The 20,139-nt window shown below is 33.7% G+C and overlaps 1 protein-coding gene across 1 annotated transcript in view; it reads left to right on the top strand.

Annotated features, from left to right (window-relative positions):
* LOC104912176 (connector enhancer of kinase suppressor of ras 2-like) overlaps positions 1 to 20,139 on the top strand; it is a 173,753-nt gene that overhangs the window by 83,907 nt on the left and 69,707 nt on the right. Inside the window, exons 5-8 of the mRNA XM_031554656.1 lie at positions 2,724 to 2,765; positions 5,848 to 5,967; positions 10,595 to 10,654; positions 13,988 to 14,056. Coding sequence (XP_031410516.1) covers positions 2,724 to 2,765; positions 5,848 to 5,967; positions 10,595 to 10,654; positions 13,988 to 14,056 — 291 coding nt within the window. The remainder of the gene's footprint in view (positions 1 to 2,723; positions 2,766 to 5,847; positions 5,968 to 10,594; positions 10,655 to 13,987; positions 14,057 to 20,139) is intronic.

The following is a 20,139-nucleotide window of genomic DNA, read 5'->3' as shown; positions in this document are numbered from 1 at the left end:
AAACAAAAAAACATCAGAAGCATGTCGTGACCTACATATCTTAGAATTTTAGTATAATATTGCAAGTGCTTTTAACCTCTCAGTTAAACTGGTCTGATGTATTAACAAAAAGTCATTATGCATATGTTTTGGAAGGAATCCCAAAACCATTAACAATTTTAATGCTAATGTAATCTTGGATGTGCAACCTAAGTATAGCTAACATTAATTCTGCTCTACAAAACAGTAAAATTTCAGTTTCACTCTACACAAGTCTTCAATTATTTGACCTGAAGTAATTAAGCATGTTCGGAATTAAGCTCATATTATTTTTCTAGCGCAGAAATTAAAGGAATAATTTAGATAGGACTATTAGCTCTGAAATCAAGCTATAAGCTCTCCTGTGATCATGTGTTTCTCTTGGTACTTGCAGGGTTAAAGGGAGATGGTGGATATGCTGTTTGAAGTGTGTAAAACATGTAAGAAAACCTGCCTTGGGCATTGCCAACCAAACTGACTAATTGCATTCTTATTTTTGTGCTGAAGAAAATAACAGCATGAATACAGAAGAAACATCAAAGGGGTACTTGACCATGAAATGCTAATATAAATTCCTCTGTGTTCCTTGTCATTTGCAATCTGGTTTTAAGTTTCTTATTTTGAAAACTGTCTTTACAAAGAAACTAATTCCTCCACAAAAGCGCCAGTCCTCCAAAATAAACGCTTAATGTTGCGGGTGAAGCAGCCACTGGTGCTCCAGGTGTGTGCACAAGGCTGTGTGGCTCACACACGTAAAGCTGCCCTGCAGCAACCGCAGATGGGCTCCTCACCACAGTGCCCCACAAATGCAGGCCAAGAGCTGGACATGGCCTCTGTGGATGGGAGGCGGCCAAGGGCTTTTGCTGCTGGACAAGAGGAGCAGGGAGCTATCAGTCAGCTGCAGAGGCTCCTGCAGAGAGTACCACAGCCTAAGCTGATCATGCAGCTAATCTACTTGGAGAGCAAATAGGGTGAGGATGTTGGAATTAGTTCACAGGAAGTTTAAAGCAATTAACTGTTACTGCTATCGTGTTGATCCTGAAAAGAAGAAATGATGATAACTTTAAGGGAGCTTAAGTTAGAGGATCTTTTGTGTATATTTTGTGTAAAATTTACTTAAAAATTTACTTAAGGAAAAAAAACAAAGTCTTTTTTTACTTCAAATATATTCTGAAAGTATATCCCAAAGTCCTTATCTTGCTCTGTAAAAAGCTGCTTCCAAGATGACGATGCATTTAGCAGTTTTCCAACTTTATTTTTACTGCTATTAAACATTGACTTAAATAACGACTATCTGCATGGCTGACATGCTGGGACACCTCAGAAACATTTTCTCCTCAGATTTTGTTAAATAAAAGCCCTCCTTTGACACAATAGATGGTTGTCACAGGCCAGTGCCCACCACAAAGCCTTCGGTGACAGAATGTTCTGGAGCTCCGGGAGCATGGCTGCAGGTGGCCTCAGAGGTGACCGCTTTGTGGGGGGAATTCCAGGCATTTCTATTTTATTCTCACTTTGCCTGGCACACTTGCATTTTTGTTATGTTCCTTTTAATTTAATTTTTGTAAAACATCATGAGAGCTAGCGAGCCAGTTTGGAGTGCTTACTGGCAGGAGAAGCTGCATTTTCTCTCAGTGCACTTGGAATCTCTTCTGTGGGAAGGAGTTCAATACTCTCACGCCATGGCTGTGCCCCGTAATAGAGGACTGTTCCAAACTTTAAAAAGCAGTAGAGGCAGTGGACACCTTTTAGGAAATGTTATGCTTTGGTTCATGAAATATAAGTGATATTCTGGCTGCCTGTAATGTTGTTAAATAAAAATATGAGTTAAGTGAGTAATGTTTTAAGTTATGGATTGATAAGAGTTACTGTCCATAAAATGATAATTAGAATAGGAAAATGGCTGCTCTGGAAGTTACAAGCCTTAAGCAAATAAAGAGGTCAATTAGGATTATATTTGCAGGTCTAACTTTGGGACTAGGTCTAACTAGGTCACTAAAACAGTGAAACCCTCTGGATATCTCTGAACACGTGTGCAACATGAGCAAACCTGAGTCTTCTGTCATCCCCTTCTGATGTGACTTGTGCCTCCCAAAACCCAAAGTTAGAGCTTTTATGGAAATACTTCCAAGAAATGGGACTATGGCTGTTTCTTGTCCCATGTGGACAGTAAAAACAACTATGGCCTTGAAGCAAGAATGAACCAAGCACATAATCTTTAACATCTTTAATGTTGTACTTATCAAAATAATTTCTGCTTACTTCTCCTTCCGACACTATATAGTAGCACAACCTATCTATTGGTAGGTCTGACACAGTGGTTGCATCTCACACAACATGTACAACAGCATGCATTCTGCCTTGCACAGTTAGGCAATTTGCCTGTCATGCTCTGAGTTTCAGTGGATTTCCAACATATCAGATCAATTATATTCACTTTTTTTTTTTTTCATTTTTGTGACTGTCCCCACTGCTTTACATGTATTTTACTGCTAGTACTGAGCAGAAAAATTTCTTTACTATAATGGAAGAATAGATCATCCCTGAGGTAAGTCAGGTTACTTTTGTGAAGTGACATTCTGGACAGAACTGAAGAGTTTGTGTTTATGCTACATCTGTAAGAGACAGCATTAAGCATTCTTTTCTTTCTTAATAGGAAATTTAAAACAGTATGCTTTAATTATGTTTGTTTTATTTTCCCACAGGATTGTACAGTGTATGAAACAGAAAACAAAATACTTCACGTGGTAAGTATTCTACTATAGTATTCTCCAGTCCTACATCATGCCCTTCAATCATTTTTTTTCAAAAGTATTAAATTCCACTATGGGAAAATAAAGTTACTATTTGACAAAACTCATGATGAATCATATCAGTTGCTGAAAGTTAGTTTTCATAAATAAAATGAAATTATTAAATATACATATGTATATATAGTTAATCTTTTTAACACAAGAAAAAGGAGAAATCACCTCATGTAGACTGTGACCCCTGAAACCAGCTTACTACTAGTGGATTGAGCTTCTTCCCAGCCACTTTGATTATTGCCCCTGTAGTCCACATTTCATACTCCAAAATGTTATGCTTTCTTTTATAATCAACCTAAAGAAATACAGATAGACTCTACGCAAAAATGTTAATATTTTTTCACCTAAGATAATGTCTTCACATTCTCTGAATATTGGAGACTCCCAGAAGGTGATGTGATTAACTTCAAAACCAGACCTATCAAGTCTTTTTACACGTTGCTAAGTTGGACGTCTTTCAAATTTAAGCCTTAAGAATCAGTTTTGTTCTGTTACCCATGCCTGTTTATTTTTGCAGGCAAGACCAGATGCTTCATCCCACTCTCCCCAGCTACAATTAATTATGAATACTTATTTATTTTTCTCGGGTTGTTTTAGAAGCTTTACAATACTATGAGATCGTACACTCTTCATAGTGTAATACTCTTGCTAAGATTGCTTGCACGGAATGCTGTCAGTCCATCGCTTATTTGCATTTTTAACTTCCCTGGTTGTCACTGACCCAGAACACTGTAAAAGCCTCCAGCACTCAACAAATCTAATGGTTGAAGGGAAATGGAAGAATATCATGCAAAGTTATTGATTGAATATTGGTCTTTAAGTACTAATACTTTATATTTTCGTGCACAAAAAGCTTGTACTCATAGTGAGATAGAGTTAAAATGTATGGTTTGGGGGAAATCTCGAAGGATTTACAAGTTTAGATAAGCTTTTGACAAGCTCTTACCAAGTGCCTGACATTTTTTTAAAGCCTTTTACACATACTCTGCTTCCAGCAGGGATTAAAATATATCATAAAACATTGATGTGCTGTTAAATTCAGAAAGCATGCAGTGACTTTTAGGAAGAAAAGCTCTCTATTGCAAACCTGATTCTAAAAAGAACTAAAAGCACCTGAAATCTTCTGGGATTTGGAGTATGTATATATACATATATACAAACATCTTTTAACTCCTGACTTGTGATTCTAACTGTGTACATCTTCTGAAACTCCATCTTTGTCAGGAATGTTACTTTTGACTTTGCTACCTCTTCTCAGTAGAAGCTTGAGAACATAGAAGAGGGGAAAGTTTCAGTTTTATACTTTCCATTTTTGAACTAATATACAGGACTTTAGAACTTTCAATTTTTTTATGACAAAAGTATGTTAGCAAATGTTAATGCATTTTCTCATATTAATAGTGCTAGATCAAATGATATTTCCAGTCCCTGTGTTATTCATAAATTCTCCTCAGTTGTTCCCATCAATACTGCTTCAGCCTTTGCATTATGTATAACTAGTGTCAGGTGTCTCTTGTGCGTGCTGAACTACATTTACAGTAAAGTAATATTTAAAATTATTCCAATATATTATTTTTGAGTATTTTCCCAGCATAGATTTTAAATAACTTTGTGAACTGTGGTGAGATCTTAAGACTCATAAGATTAAATTTGAGTGAAAACTTGTTTAGTGTTTATTTAATTCTAAAGCTTCTTTACTGAGAAAGTATTTACATGTGATAACTGTTAAATTATAAACCACATGCAAGTAGACTGTGGATTTAATCTGCATTTAATCTGTATGTATGTTCTTAAGAAATGGGAAAGCACGAGAGTGCTTTATTTGGAAATAAAAATATTATTTTGTTATGACAGTAGTTCAAAAACAGGCTGAAAGCATTTGCACGCAACGAGGGTCAGCCAGCAGGTTATATGTAGAACAGCAGTAAAATACATTATTTGAGCCAGCCAGTTTCCCTATCTACAAGACCTGAAGTTTTGTTTATGGGTCCTGGCCCAGAGCTTAAACTGCTGGAAATATTCCTGTTATTTTGCTGACCTTTTGACGCAGTCATGCATACCTGAATGTGATGCTTTGCTTCTTGCATCTGGTCCAAACTACAAATGCCACATCCAGTACTCCAGTGCTGTACTTACATTTCCAGATGAGTAACCATACAGTGAATGGGAATGTAATCTATAAATTCAGTCAGTTAATTTTATTCCTCGTGACAACTTTATTTATTTAACTTCTATGTATAGTGTCAAATGATATATTAGAAATCCTCATGCTTTTGCAAATGACTGAAACAAAACTTCCCGTAAGGGATTTCACTACCATTTTCTATAATTAGGGAAAATGAGAGTGTAATCCCTGAAGGAAAATAGATGCATACAGTAATTTTGACTGGAAGACCACTCTGGAATTCATCTAAATGTATGCCTTCAGACTAGATTCAAATATTTGGGGGCATATTTTTTTTGAAAAAATACTTTAAACTTGGTCTTTACACATTAAGATTCTCTGAGAGTCCAGATCAACTCCTTTCTAATCCACAGACTTAAAGTTTGGCTTCAATTAATAGATTTAATTTGTCACTATCACCTCCTTTGAAATATGGTTCCTATTTTGAAGGTATCTGTGGATTCACACAATTCACAACTGGATTTTGCATGCTTCATAAAATAAAATTTCCATTTTATTTATTATGGTACCTTATAATAGATCAGATTAAGTTCATCGAGCATTTTTATACAGTTGGATATTTTTGATGTATGGATGTTCTCAGTACACAGCATAACCTTTTGTTCAAAAGTACTGTACAGGCATGAATATTTTGGTGACACAGATTTTTTGTTACTTTAAGCTCGTGTTCTTAGCTTCCCTATACAACACAACTTCAGTTCTTAACAACCTCTAGTTTTTACAAGAGAAATAAATGATCTGTTTATTCTCAGATTGTTCTCAGACTTAAGAACTTTGCCAGTAGTTTCAGATGAATACAAGAAATTATATTTTTCTTTGCTTTATTTTTCTTTGTAGTGTAAAACCTTGTCTGGAATTTGTGACCACATCATTTCACTCTCATCTGATTCTCTGGTGTCACAGTCAGCACATCTAGAGGTAGTTCATCTCACCAGCATTATGCCCAGTGAAGGTTTGGTAAGTACCAAAACAATTTAAATATTAGAGTACAAGCTTTGTATCTTTATTTTATAAAAATAAAGTTCCAGAAAACAAAACGTGTTTTCATTCATATCCTACTACTATATTTATTTAATTTCTTCTGGTAAGTTGAATATGATTTCTGAAAGTAGTTTAATTAACATTTATGCAAATAAAAGGATTGTAGTCAGTTTTATTGTCAGCTTTATCTAGGTCTTGATGTGCAACTAGTAAACATATGAGCATCTTAAAATTAGTTAATAGTCTTTTGATAACCATATTACAGCTTTTGAGATGTACTAAAATAGTTAATTTTATTTGTATATGTACGTGTTTGAGGACTCATTGTGATTGGTTAATGTGGTTTGAAAATGATTAGTGGAAGGTATGTTTCTTTTGCATTAAAATAGTTAAATGCCTCCCTTACAATATGGTTAAAATAAAACTTTGATAAATATCATTCCAGAAACAAAATACATCCCTTATACTCATAAACTGTTGTTCACTGAGCAGGCCAGATAGGTGTCTTCTGAATATCCCTGTTGCTTTGCATTATTGATTGCTCATACAATTAAAATTCTCCCAGATTTCACAGTGTAACAATTATTTTGCTACCATTTCTTAGTATTATTATACTCTTACACTTAGGCAAGAAATTTTTGTGAGATTTTTGTGTCAATAGGTAAATATTTCTGTATCTTTTTCCTAGTTCCCCAGTTCACAGTTATTGTGGTATCAGTAGGCTGTAGGAGGGATAGGAAAAGTGCTTGGGGTCTTAAGATCCTACTAAATTGCCAGATTAAGACATGTCCTATTGTCGCTAACATTGCATTATGTTTCTTCTTTGTAATTGAGTGTTTGTTTTAATTTCTATTAGTTGAGATATTCTGTATTATTTCAGAATCTTACTCTTTATTCTATACTGAACAGCAATGAACTTCATGTGCAAATTCTGTCAAAGTTACAAGAGCGAAATTAATGAGGTGTACATCCTGATTTGAGACTGCTTTAATACCATAAGTAATTTTTGTATGATTGGATACATTTAATTTAGTGTTGGATAGATACAGTTTAAAAAAACCACTACAGCACAATAAAATACTTTTTACTTCAAGTTTTTGGCATCATACACACTTTTACAAGATGTAATCCTGAAGACAGACAGATACTATTTGCTGTGCTGCGTCCCTAATGACCAAATCTCCTGTCTTTTTGGCTTAGTTTCTTCTCTCGTCCAACTAATGAGTTAATTCAGGGATATCCAAGAAATGCCAAGTCAGTATCACTTACAGCTTGTCTAGTATATATACTGTAACCCTGTTGATGCTTTTGACCTGCCTTAAGGCTGATACAATCCTGCTCACTAGCAATCTGGATCTCTGTATAACTTTCCCTTCTATCCAGAAATGTTCAGCTGGCTTCTTGGATGTGAATGGTGTACTCTCGAAGCAACTTATTGTAAAGTCTCAGGGTTTGATTTAATCCTTTACAACATGGTTACCAAAATGAGGCTGGTTGGCTGTATTGTCATGGCCTGTCACACAGCCTGTAGTTTCCTCCATACTGCCTTCTTTTCCAGTGGAACATCAAGCAGACAGAGCCTGTGCTGTGCCCATGCAGTAGACTGGGCTCCATCACTAGGTGGAAGCGCTGTGGTGTGCATACTTAACCATCTGCAGTGTACCAATACTTTTACAGCTAACACAACTGCAGTCAGTGGGTACTGCTGACAGAGGACATGAGATAAGTATTGCAATCAAATTTGCCCGTTTAAAATTTTTTTTAGATGAAGTGAAATCACTGTGAATGACTGAGTTTTCTGTGCCTAATTGTGAAGGCTCTATAACGTGGTAGGTTGGAAAGTTCTTTATAATCAATTTTGCTGACACCGTGTTCTGCATAGGAAAAAAATATGAAAAAGGACTATAAATGGGAATAAAAGAAAAATCATGTGAACAGTAAAACATTAATCAGAATCAAATATAGAACAGAGTAATGAATTACAAATGGCTTTCTCATGATTGTATAGCAGTTTTTTCCACAGGATCTCTACTCCATTCAAGAGAAAAATGAATGCTATTCACTGAATGGAAAGTATTCAGAGTTCCATTTTTATCCTTATCATTCAGTGTAGGTTTGATGTATATTTACCACATTTCATCTAAGCTCTGCATTCCCTTCAGTTACCAATTTCGTCATGATAATTTTTTTATGTGGCCTTACTGGATGCTTCACAGACATCAATTAATTTATCCTCAAAACATACCTGTGAAAGTGATATTGTAATTTCAGTTTTATAGGAAAGAATCTCATATAGAAAGCAATTTGGGGCAAAATCACCAAAAATCTATTTTTTGGAGACTCAATGGGAAGTGCTTACCATATGATTATTCAGGAGGCTTGTTACTTTTATAGACTAATTAAAAATACAACCTCTCTTGATTTTAAGCGTAGCTTTTATGAGCTACTGAGATCTGTAGCTTCAGCTTCGTACACGGTTGGCACCTAGAAAAGGAATGTTTGTTACTTTTGGTGAAATATCTGTTGTAAACAGATAGCTCAGATTTGTATAAGAATTCAGTTACCAAAAATAAATTCATTTGTATTAATTGTGAGTTTTTTCTTGCAAAACTTCATTTGTGAAGCAGTTTTTATTATACATTTTCTAATTTCTTAGCAAATGAACCTGACATCCTATAGACATGGCATAAACTTACATATAAACTGAATTAATCTCCAGGTTTAAATAAATACTGTATCCTTAAAGCATTTTCAAAGGTTTGTTTCATATGAAAATGTACCTTCATTGATAATATTTTCTAAATTTCTGTACATGTTATTATGAGCTCAAAAGTCTTTTTTTAATTATTATTCTAAAATGTCTTTTTCAGTCTTCTTTATTTAAAAATAGCCTCATCTCAAGCATTCCCTTGAAGACACTCTTTTCTGATAGGGCAATGGCTGTTTGTTTGACAAAATACTTTGCACGTTAGAAAGATACTGTGGCAAATACCGAAAGTCTCTCCATATATTCTCTATTACAATTTGAGGTAACTTTCAACATTACTTAACAGTCTCCCCTGAACTGTAATAGTAGGCATGTTAATACAGTTTACGTCTGAATTTGTCAGCTCTGACTGTATTAAAGCAAAGAGAACATGCATGCATGTTTATGAAATGAAATAAAAACACTGACTGCATGATCTAATGAAATGACCTTATAAAATTAATAAACACAAAAGTTAACAGTAAGGCAGTGTTTTAAGAGAACAAGTAGTCACAGCATTATCTAAACTGGTAATTCATAAGCAGTAAAGTTAAGCTGTATAACCAATTCTAGCTAGCTTTTATTTTTAAGATTTAAATAAAGTTAAACTTATCTGAAAATGGATTAGTTAATATTAAGGTAGAAGCAACATTTTGCCATAATGAAAGGTCACAACAGATTCTGTTGGAGCAGGTTTCTCAGAGTTTCATACAGTCAAGTTTTGATCATCTCCAAGGTCAGCTATTTCACAGCCTCTCTAGACAACCAGTTCCAGTGTTGCATCAAAAAAAAAAAAAAAAAAGAAAAAAAGTAAAAAGAAAATAAAATTGTTTTTCTGCCAAGTTCCAACTTATTTCTCATCCTTCCATCTCTTTCAAAAAGAGTTTGGCTCTGACTTCTCTGCAGCCTTACAATTTATGTAGTTGTAGAGAGCAAGACAATCTTGCCTTTGTAGAATTTTACTATTTTTATAGGTTAGCAACTAGCCTGCAGATCTTCATTAACTTTCAGGAATCTTGAAATCAGTTGCTGAACAAAATGTTCTTTCTCATTTGCTGGAGGCTCTTGCATTTCGACAATGCAAGGTGATGCAGAATTATTGAAAGGATAATGAATCGGAAGTACAGTGTATCAATTAGATTAATTAGATTTCAAAATTTGATGTATAACCACAAAAGACAGAGAGATGTGAAGCTATGACCTTACTCATTATAGGTAAGAATGCAAGCAATTGCGTCTCACTGACATTTAAGGCTCTGTGTACGTGTGTGTGCATGCATGTACAGATAGATAGATACCTACTTAGGTTGTCTCTCTGTATCTCATCAATCATCTCCTTGAAGCAGAATTCTTGCTGGACTAATTACAAAACTCCTGTTAGCTCACCATGCTCATTTTTTCTACATAAATTGGCAATGTGAGCAGTGGCTCATGTATTTTCTAAGTTAGATTGTTTCCTTTTTATTGAACCAGTAACTCTCTGAAAGGAGGGCATATAATTTTAAAGACTATTTGTGTTCATTGTTTGAATTTTGATCCTTCTTTTATGGTACTAGTAATAAAGAGACGTTATGTTAAATGTTTCAAATACTGAATTGTATCAAGCTTTTATGCTAAAACTTGGGCTTGGCGCTGAATTCTATCCCAAAACTTCTTTCAAACTTAAAAATGCATACTGTTTATAACAGGCAATGATACATATGTGTTTTAACTGCAAATGTTATTCACACACGATTTATTCCAGACATCTGAAATGTTATCATTTTTAAACTGAAACAGACATATATACTTATTGTATTATCACGCAAAAAATATTTGTTTCTTACAAGTATTAATTACCTTTTTGCCTCTTTTCAGGGGATGTATATCAAATCAACATATGATGGGCTGCATGTAATCACAGGAACAACTGAAAATGTAAGACTTGCTTAGCCTAAAAGACTTCTGTTGTGCATGCAAGTATCTTCTATATATCTGCAGTGTATTTTTTTATATCAAAACTTGCTGTAATCCAAGGTACTTCGTATCAATAGTGTTTTATTTATTTATTTATTTTACACATACTATGTCACCATCTTAAAAATTTGAAAATATTGGAAATAGATGTAGAAAAGTATCTGTGATGAAGTAACTAATCATAAAAGACAAAAATATTGAACTTCTGTGCACAGTGGTTCTGTGCAGTGATAAGCACATTGCAGCACATAAATCAGCATGACTGTTATTCTCGTCATACAATTCATTTTATCTGTGAAGTAGTTTCTTGTTACTTAACTTGCAATTCATAATTACAAATTTGAAAAAATAATTTTAATTCAACTTCTGCAATATAATTTTTATGACAGACTTCATAATAGCACCCACCACTTCTGTTTTCCACATAGTCCATGTTTTAGTCACAAAGATTTTATTCAGCCTTGGATCTGTTTAAAAGTGAAAAATTCACTTATATCCACAAATAAAAGTGGATAAATTAGAAACTGAAATTTCATAAAACTGATATTGAAACTAAGTAATGCTAACACCCAAGGAACATGAAATTTGCATTGTGCAGCTCACCATGTGGTCCAAAATATCACATACCATGTGATATTGATATTTTGTTTTCCTTGTTTTGTATAAATCAATATGGTTTTTTTCACTCATTTTTTTGAGATATTAGAGATCCAGGGAAAGCCTGATGATTTATTTATCACAATTTATGATAAATGAAATGTAAATTAAACTTAAAATTTGTTCACTTATACTAACACCTTTGATAGTATTTAAAAGTCGTAAGTATTTGTAAATATAGACATAAAAATTATATATTGACTCCTGAAACTGATGAACAAACCCTGTTGATTACGTTGCAACCACAGAATGAATAACACATGCTCTAATCAATATAGTTGTTTGTTGTAATTTTAATTAATTTACATAGAAATCTGAAGCAGTTTGTAGGAAAAACATATACTTATTACTGATATTCATGGGAGGAGATAAGAAATTAACCAGCCATTAAAACCCTAAACCTTTTTTTTGTCTTGTCTGTGTAAGGTCTTTATGATAAGAAAGCACTAAGAAGTTGTTTGGTTGTTTTTTTGTTTTATTTTTCTTACAGTGTAATCACGTGTGCAGTTAAACCAGTTTCAAAGACATGAAATTTCTGGCATTTCAGCAAATTGATTTTTCATTCCTTTTGAAGGGATAATTGACCTCAGAACCAGTGTTTAATTTTAAAAGATAATAATTAGCTCAGCCTTGTCAAAGTCAGGAAAGGAGCTTAAAAAAAAGAAAAGCCTCTGCTTTTTCAACTAATGTCAAATGGAGTTAAATGCATTATGAATACTAGATGTTTGCTTTCATTTCCTGCTTACCTTTCTTTCACAGGTTAAAGCAATCAAATTTGTGTTCCCATTTAATTCTAGACATGGAAATAGATTATCCTTCTGTTATAAGTTTAGTTCTGTATCAAGAGCACTCTGCCAAAATTCTATGTTTCCACTAAAAAGATAAATTGATGCTGGAGCCAGGCAGTTTCTGGTTAAAAAATATATAGGCAAAATCCTTTTTGTTTTGGTGTGACTAAGATGTCAGGAGATGATAGCAGGCTGTAATTGCCAGGCAGTTTAGCTGAAGGGCTGAACTCCTGCTACACAAGATAGAGAAACCCCTGTGAAAGAACAAGCAGAGATCAAGCAGGTGAGTGGTTAGCAACAGCTCATGAAAGGAGGCTGGAGGTGAAAGCTGTGCTTGGAATAGTATCTATAACATTTTGAATCAGTGTCAAATATTGGCTATTTGCCCTACTGGCTTGTTATTTATTACTTATTGAATAATTAATGATGTTTCCTACTACTTCCTAGCAATTGTGTAGACTGCAAAATGATTCATCAGCAGGTGGTCACTACCAGAGAGCGTTTGATTGTCACTGAGTTGTGTTTATGTGACACAATTTTGGCAGTAGGGGTTGCAGGGCAGTCCTGTGAGAAGAGTCTGGAAGCTGCTCTGTCAGATACGAGCCAATTCCACACAGCTCCAAAAGTCACTGGCCATAGCTGAGCTGTGCCTCTTTACTTACATGTTTAAGAAAGCTTGGTTTTCCCATGGTGGTAATTGGTGAGTGATCTCCCTGCTCTGATCTAAACCCCTGAGCTTCTTAGTTGTATTTTCTCCCCATTCTGCTGAGGAAGTGGAGTGAGCAAGCACCCGTGTGATGCTTGCCTACCTATCAAGGTTAAAACATAATCTCTAGTATTTTGTTTAGAAGCAATTGTAGTCATTTTCTATCTAGTGGCTGTTTGGGTTTTTGTTATGTTGTTTCCTGTTGCCCTTATTACTTCTATTTATTTATAATATTCATCCACATAGTGGATAGAAATGATAACTGTGATTTGTGGTTGGAGTAGACTGCCCAACAGAACAGCTGCTGCCAATTTTCCGCAAGTTTTGACTGGTCAGCGAGGTCATGTTTATAAGCCTCTTCAAGTCACCCTTAGTGCAAGTAGATCTTTTCTTCTTTTGTGTATATTGACACATGCTGTTGACCATGTTCATGTGGCTTGCAGTGAAATTTAATCTATTTTAATACAATCAAAAGAAGCTATATTTAGTGTAAGGAAGTTTTTCAAGTCAGATCTGAAATTATGGGAGTGGAATAATATTATATATACTGAAGAGCTAGACTGTCAAGGACTTTATCCATTTGTAATTACCATTTTGTGTTCATTTGGTTAATCTAGTAATGTCTTGAAAGTGATGGAGCTGTAGCATATTTGCCGAGTATTTGCAGTGGACTTAAGCAGAAAACCTGTTCTATGAAAGTCTGTATTAGGCCTGCTTTTCTGTTATGTGTATGTTTTTTTCAGCCCTGTCTCTGGATGTGCCGTAGTTCAGTATTTGTTGGCTTAACAGTTTTACTGCTATGTGATGTAAATTCACCCAGTGAATTCCCAGCAAGATTGTAACAGCTCATGGCCTGATACTCTGCTCCGAGAGGTAAAGAAGCTGAAGTAGTTCAAACAGTCAGAAAGGCTGTTCATCACCTTGGGAAGTAGGATTTGAGATTACTTCATCACTTAATTGCCATCTGTTACAGACATCCTTACAGATACATTTTTTAATAAATATGATAAGGTATTGTTTGATAATAATACTTCTCTGGGCAGAGCTTTCTTGCCTCTTTCCCCATTCACGGTTTTCATCCGTGCTCTTCCCTCATGCTCCTCCACCTCAAATATAAAGTTAATTGTTATCTCCTGTCCTTAGTCTCCTGCTGACCAGTGTAAGAAAATCCATGCTGGCGATGAGGTGATTCAAGTCAATCATCAAACTGTGGTAAGTACTCTGGAGGTTCTGCTGTGCAGGTTTTGCCTATTCCCACTGCTAAAAGTATAATAACTCTTACTAGGAAACTTTGCCAACGTAGATCAATCTTCTTGCTTTTTAAAATATCATAATCATTGCTTGCACTTTAAAAAAGGCAGAAATTATCATTAACTAACCTGCAAGAATGATCTCCACACAGTGGAGACTAAATATTTCTTTTCCCCTTTTTCTTTTCTGTTTCCCAAAACATTTATTCAATACTTCATTAACTTTTTAATTCAAATGTCACATCTTCATTCCCTCTAAAATAAAAATACAGCAACACTTTATATTGATTTATAACCAGTTATGATGATTCCTATTTTCCTTTTACCTTATTCCCAAGCTGAAAGAAGAGAAATGTCTTTCTGATGCGTCAGTGTTCAGTTTATATCATGTGAAGCATTTAGCACTGCCCTTTGAAGAGGCTTATTTTACATTTAAGATCTTAAATACTTCCTGGGTTTTTAGAGTTTTCAAGATTCTTAGAATATTATTTCAAATATATATATCCAATGAAACCCACAGTCTCCGATATCGTGATTGTTTTCCATAGGGACTGTACTTAAATCATTGTAAGATGGAAATTTCTTTAATGCTGTGCTACTCTGTCAAGTAGAAATCCTGTTTTTTTAAAAAAAAATCATTCTGAAAATGATTAATATACTCATTTTGTATTACCATTAGTGAAAATACTTTCCTGATTAGAGAAAGTAGAGATTTCTTCAAATGGGTTCTAATCCTGTAAAAGAATATTGGCATAATCTCATCTAATTTTGACTAAACAAGGTCAATGTTTTTCCTGGATAAATTCATATTTGTTCATTCACCGGGATAATTTGATTTTTCACAACATCCAGTGACATTCCCATAACCTGTAATGAGTTGTTCCAGTAGTTAATTATTCTCACTGTCTCACTGCCGAGTGGGGTGTCATTTTATTTGTATTATACTTCCAGTCCTTTGATCTTGATACATTTCTATCTATTTTACTGGAGATCCCATTTCCCATGTAGATGTTCTCAGGATATAATCCAATTACCTCTTCTACTTTTTTTTTTTTTTAATAACCTAAATAATTTGAGCACTTTCAATTTTTCATCATAATGCATTACTCACTTTGTTTAAAGTCCCAGCTGTAATACTTTGCATATTTAACACTGAGTTACTGCTCTGCAGGAAAAACATATTCATAGACCAGGCAATACACCTCTGCTAAAATAGTACAAATGAGACTATTTTACTGTAACCACTACTAACTTGCTGTTTGCAATTTTTTAAAGGCTACTGTTCATTTTTTTTTTCATTCACAGGCAAAAATAAAAGAACACCTGGATTTATTCCCTATAAAATAAAAACTGTAATTTCAATTTAAATTCGTCTTTTTTCCATCAAGGGTCCATTTGTAGAGAGGAATCACTAACCATTTTGCAACTGTGAGAGAAGTAAGCTTTTAAATAGGTTTAAGATGTAGAGTGGAAAATAGTTATACTGTCCCTACATTCCAGTGGAGTCAGCACAGATAACAGCACTTCTAATCCTGGAAGCATTTCTCTGGGGTTGTAAAGCTATAGCAGAGGATTAAGCATGCTGACAATGTCAGTGCATTGAATTGCTGTATGTGTGGAGTTAAATATTTTGGGATTGGTGTGACTGGAATATTTTGGCTGTATGTCTTCAAAAAAATTCTTCTGACTTAAAATTTGTATAATCATTTTATATAAAGCATATCTGAATTAAATAAGAAATATCTGATTGCTAAAGATAGGTATATTAATATACTTTTTTTCCTGAAATCAGTTATATTAACAAATGTATTAACCACATTAGCAAAATAATACAACTTGCTTTATTTTTCAAATGGTTTTTCAGTGTAGATGAAAATTTAATAAGTTCAAAAAGTATCAAAGCAAAACTGCTTACAAGTTATGTAATGCAACAGTTGAGTAAGAAATAAAAGATTTACCACGTGGAATTTGTTCTAACCAAAGAACACTGTTATACAATTACGAAGATCAAAGAAAAAATAATAGTACTTTAGGCAAGAAATTAATTAAATCAGTCGACTCACCACTTGCTGTTAAGATCACTTAATCATTATCCAATTTCCTTATTTGCTTTTCTGCTTATCCTTGCGTATAAGATTTTAATAAAACAGCACAAGAAACTTGAAAAAATAAATTACAGATTCTAAAATACATTAACTCTTTTTTATCTTGTCAGTAACACCAGGCCTTAATTTTGCCAGTATCTTGAGAATTTCTATTTTCCTTTTTTTATAAAATTAAACATGAGTCATTTATATGTCACTGTACTTTTTTATAAAAATTATAATTACACCTTAAGTTGCTTGAAATATATCTATTCTGCTGCTTAGCTGAAATAAAAGGAAGGTAAATTTCATTTTGTCTTAACTTTCTTTAAAGTTTTTTAATAGATGGGAATTGATTCTTTAATCAAAAGATTAGGACGGTCATGCAGTGAAAATAGGATAAAATTAATACTCAGAAATACTCATTTATTTCCATTTTCCATAACATGAATAATATAAAATGTAGGACAATTAGAAAGCCAGTCATATACCTATTCAGAATGGAAGCAAAGTTGATAAATTAAGGCCGAATAATCTGCATCTAGGTTTGCTAAAGACAATGACACTTCAATTGCAAGTTCCTGAGCACAGGTTTTTAGTGAATTTTCTGCTTTAGGATAACTTTCCGTGTTGTGGAAATGTAAAGAAGAAAACTTATTACAGAGGATTTACAGAGAAAAGGATAATTAAAGACACGTAGAAAAGGGCATGTTAGATGAAATACAATATACATTTATGAAGAATAAAAGATTAATGTTCTACTTTTCATCATTTTTCAGACAACAGAAATCTTACGGATTGAAACAAATATTGATCTAACTATCTGACCATCTGTAAAATATTTGATATGCTTTTGTACACTAAAGTATTAGATTAACTAGGGAAAACTGAGTTTTCAGAAAACTGACAACTTCTTTTGAAATTAGAATTTGAAGGTCATTTAATAGGACAGAGAGCAATAATAATGCTTTTAGTAACTCATGTTGAAAGCTAAATGTTACTCAGGAGCAGCTGGCGAGAATCCAGAAGTCAGAATGTAGTAATTAATCCCAAATCGACTCATCGCCACGGAGGTGATGTGACTGAAAATGGCAAAGATGAACTCGGAATTAATCAGGAACACGTTTCCAGGGGAAATAGAGTTTTAATGCCATTGTCTTGACATTGGTAATATCTTGTCTGAAATACTGTTCAGGTCATTTGCAGTCATCAAAGGTGAATTTACATATGAACATTTAAAAATGTAATGGAGGCAAAGGAAATGTATTGTCTGTCTCAGATGGAGGGATTCTCTAATTTAAATTTTTTAAGGACTTTAATTTGGTTAACCCAGCCAGCTAGGTCTGAGAGAAAATAGAACTTAACAGGTAGAGGCTATACAGGCCAGGAAAGTAAAAGAACAGTTTAAGGCAAAAAATAATGTTGTAGAAGAGCAAACATTCATATAAACATCTATAATGGGAACAAATGGATGTAGTAGCTGGAAAGGCTCTTTCTATTCCAAGCTTTGCTTTGTTGTGTTTGTTACAGGTGTTTGGTACATTATCTCTAAATAGCTGTTATTATTAGGTAATGTTGATGCATTTTCATACTTGATAAGGCTATTCTCTGGAGTGAAGGATGCTACATAAATACATGATCAGCAGCCTAATGCCCTTTCATACCACTCGTTGTCTGTCAATTAGCATACTTTGATAATAGCAAGAAAACATGAACGCTGTTTGGATGTATAAAATGCCCAAATTCCTATTGCTATAGATTGCATTCTGAATCTCTTTCACAGAAATTTGGATCTTTTAAATGAGAAGGAACAAAATTAAGATCTCTGCAACAGTTTGGTAAATTTCAGCACTAACTTATTGATGTTAAAGTATTTATTGAATTAATATTGCAGATGTATGTGTATTGAATTGCAAATTTGAGTGTTAATGAAAGTTCACTGTGGATGGAGGTATGTCTGTAAATGTAGCACCAGTTTGTTCTATTTATGTTTGATTTACAATTTCTACCCCCAGAATAAGTCATTTGGTTTGTAAAGAAATGTCCACATATAACTCTAAGAATTCTGCCTTTCATTGTTTCTCTTTTACTTAATGAAAATCACTCTGTAAGATAAAGGAAGAATGTTTATAATTCCACCATCAATTATTGTTAGTAACAGTTAAGAAATAAATGAGGAGAGCAAATCAGCAACCAGTGTTAGTGAAGAGCTTCCATTTAGTGACAAAAAGTAGTCTCATGATCTTGCAGCCTAATAACAATTTCTGATATCCATATTAATAAAACTGCTTCCCTTGATTAGTCCCCTAGCCCAGGCAGTATTGTAAGGCAAAGTGAATTATATATTTAAAATACAAAAAGATGTCTTTTTCCTTAACAAAAAATTGAGTTTACACAGTCTTTTTATTTATTTACATATTTATTTTTAATGAAAATATGAAGAAAGGTCATGCTGTTAAGATTTAAGTAAATATCCAGATGGGTTTGCTTATGTATTCAAAGAGCCTTGAGGGGAAACATCTGTCCTGGTTCATGTTGGGGTTAGATCCTACTGGAGTCAAAACAAAATTACTTGTTTGCAGGTGGTGTGCAATGTCATGTGTTCTAAATATTTCATAAATGTTATTCTGTACAATTGGTTTCCTGATCAAATGCATAGCAAGGCAAGTCTTAAATTCCCTTTTAATTAATCTATGCAGCTTGTCAAATGATACCATTAATACACACAACTCACAAATGGATGAAGGTTTAATCTACCTTCTTTCTGTGAGATACCTTATGTATTTTTGTATTCCTTGTAAGTTTTCAATGTTTTTAGAGTCTCAATCGATGTATAAGTTTTGATAAAGTAGTAAAGGATCTGAGGAAACACACTTATGCTTTATCCTTAGAATTTTCTGGAAAAGCAGAGAAAAGAATATAGGTATTCTATTGATAAATACTTCTAGTACCACTCTCTGAGTTTTCAAAGAAATCAATATGGAGTTAAATAACTCTTGTGTTGCCTTAACTACTGGAATCCTCTGATAAGCATCATTGTGTTCAACAGTCCAGTTGTTTCTTCAGTTTCTTTTAATAGATGCATAGGCTTACTCATGCACAAATGCACAGTGAAGGAGCAAAGTCAGTATTGGGAGACTCTAAAGAAGTTATTGCAGACAAATTAGAAGACAAAGTAGTTGTAGGTTAATGATTGAGTTGCTTTTCTGAGCATACTATTCATGCAGTTCTAACTGTGGTAAAATTATCAGCTTTAGATACACAAAATTACTATAGCACTGTGTATGTTTATATCATTATACTCGTGATAATGAAATTTAGTATCATAAAGACTGATATTTTTGAACTGTTGTTTTAAACTTACTGTATATTCCAGTTTCCACTAAATATATTTCTTGTACTTTCTTTGAGAAAATTAATACTTTAAAACAAACAACAGTAGTGCAAAATTTTTTCACTAGAACCATCTTTTCACTATGCAGAAGTACAAGTCAATAAAAAATATTAATTGAACAATCCTAAAAATAAATCACAGGAAAGAAATTAATTTTCTGTCTACCTCTTACCATTTTCATTTACATTAAGTTAATGTATGTATTGGACTGGACCACAGGCATATGGGGCTTTCCACACTCTATTTTGTAGGCCTTTTTTTTTTACCATGAGAGCACATGCATAGAAATAGGGCATTGTATTACAGTATTTAAATATGTCTAGTAGAGAACTGCACCATGACTAGAGCTTTACCATGTCATACAAACAGAGCATAATAATGTGCTGAATTTGTTGATCTACATGTAGTGGGTATTCTAATTGCTCCAATTTCATTTATTCAGGAAAATAAAGCATCATGCTTGTCTCTTTTTTTCATTAATCTTATGTTAACTTTAACTTTCAGTACTGAGTGAAATGTCTTAACCCATATTGTAGAATCTGATGAACTGAATGGTTAAAAACTTAA

The sequence above is a fragment of the Meleagris gallopavo genome, chromosome 9 (assembly GCF_000146605.3).
Source record: "Meleagris gallopavo isolate NT-WF06-2002-E0010 breed Aviagen turkey brand Nicholas breeding stock chromosome 9, Turkey_5.1, whole genome shotgun sequence".
Classification (NCBI taxonomy): Eukaryota; Metazoa; Chordata; class Aves; order Galliformes; family Phasianidae; genus Meleagris; species Meleagris gallopavo.
This window is presented reverse-complemented; position numbering and strand designations above follow the sequence as displayed.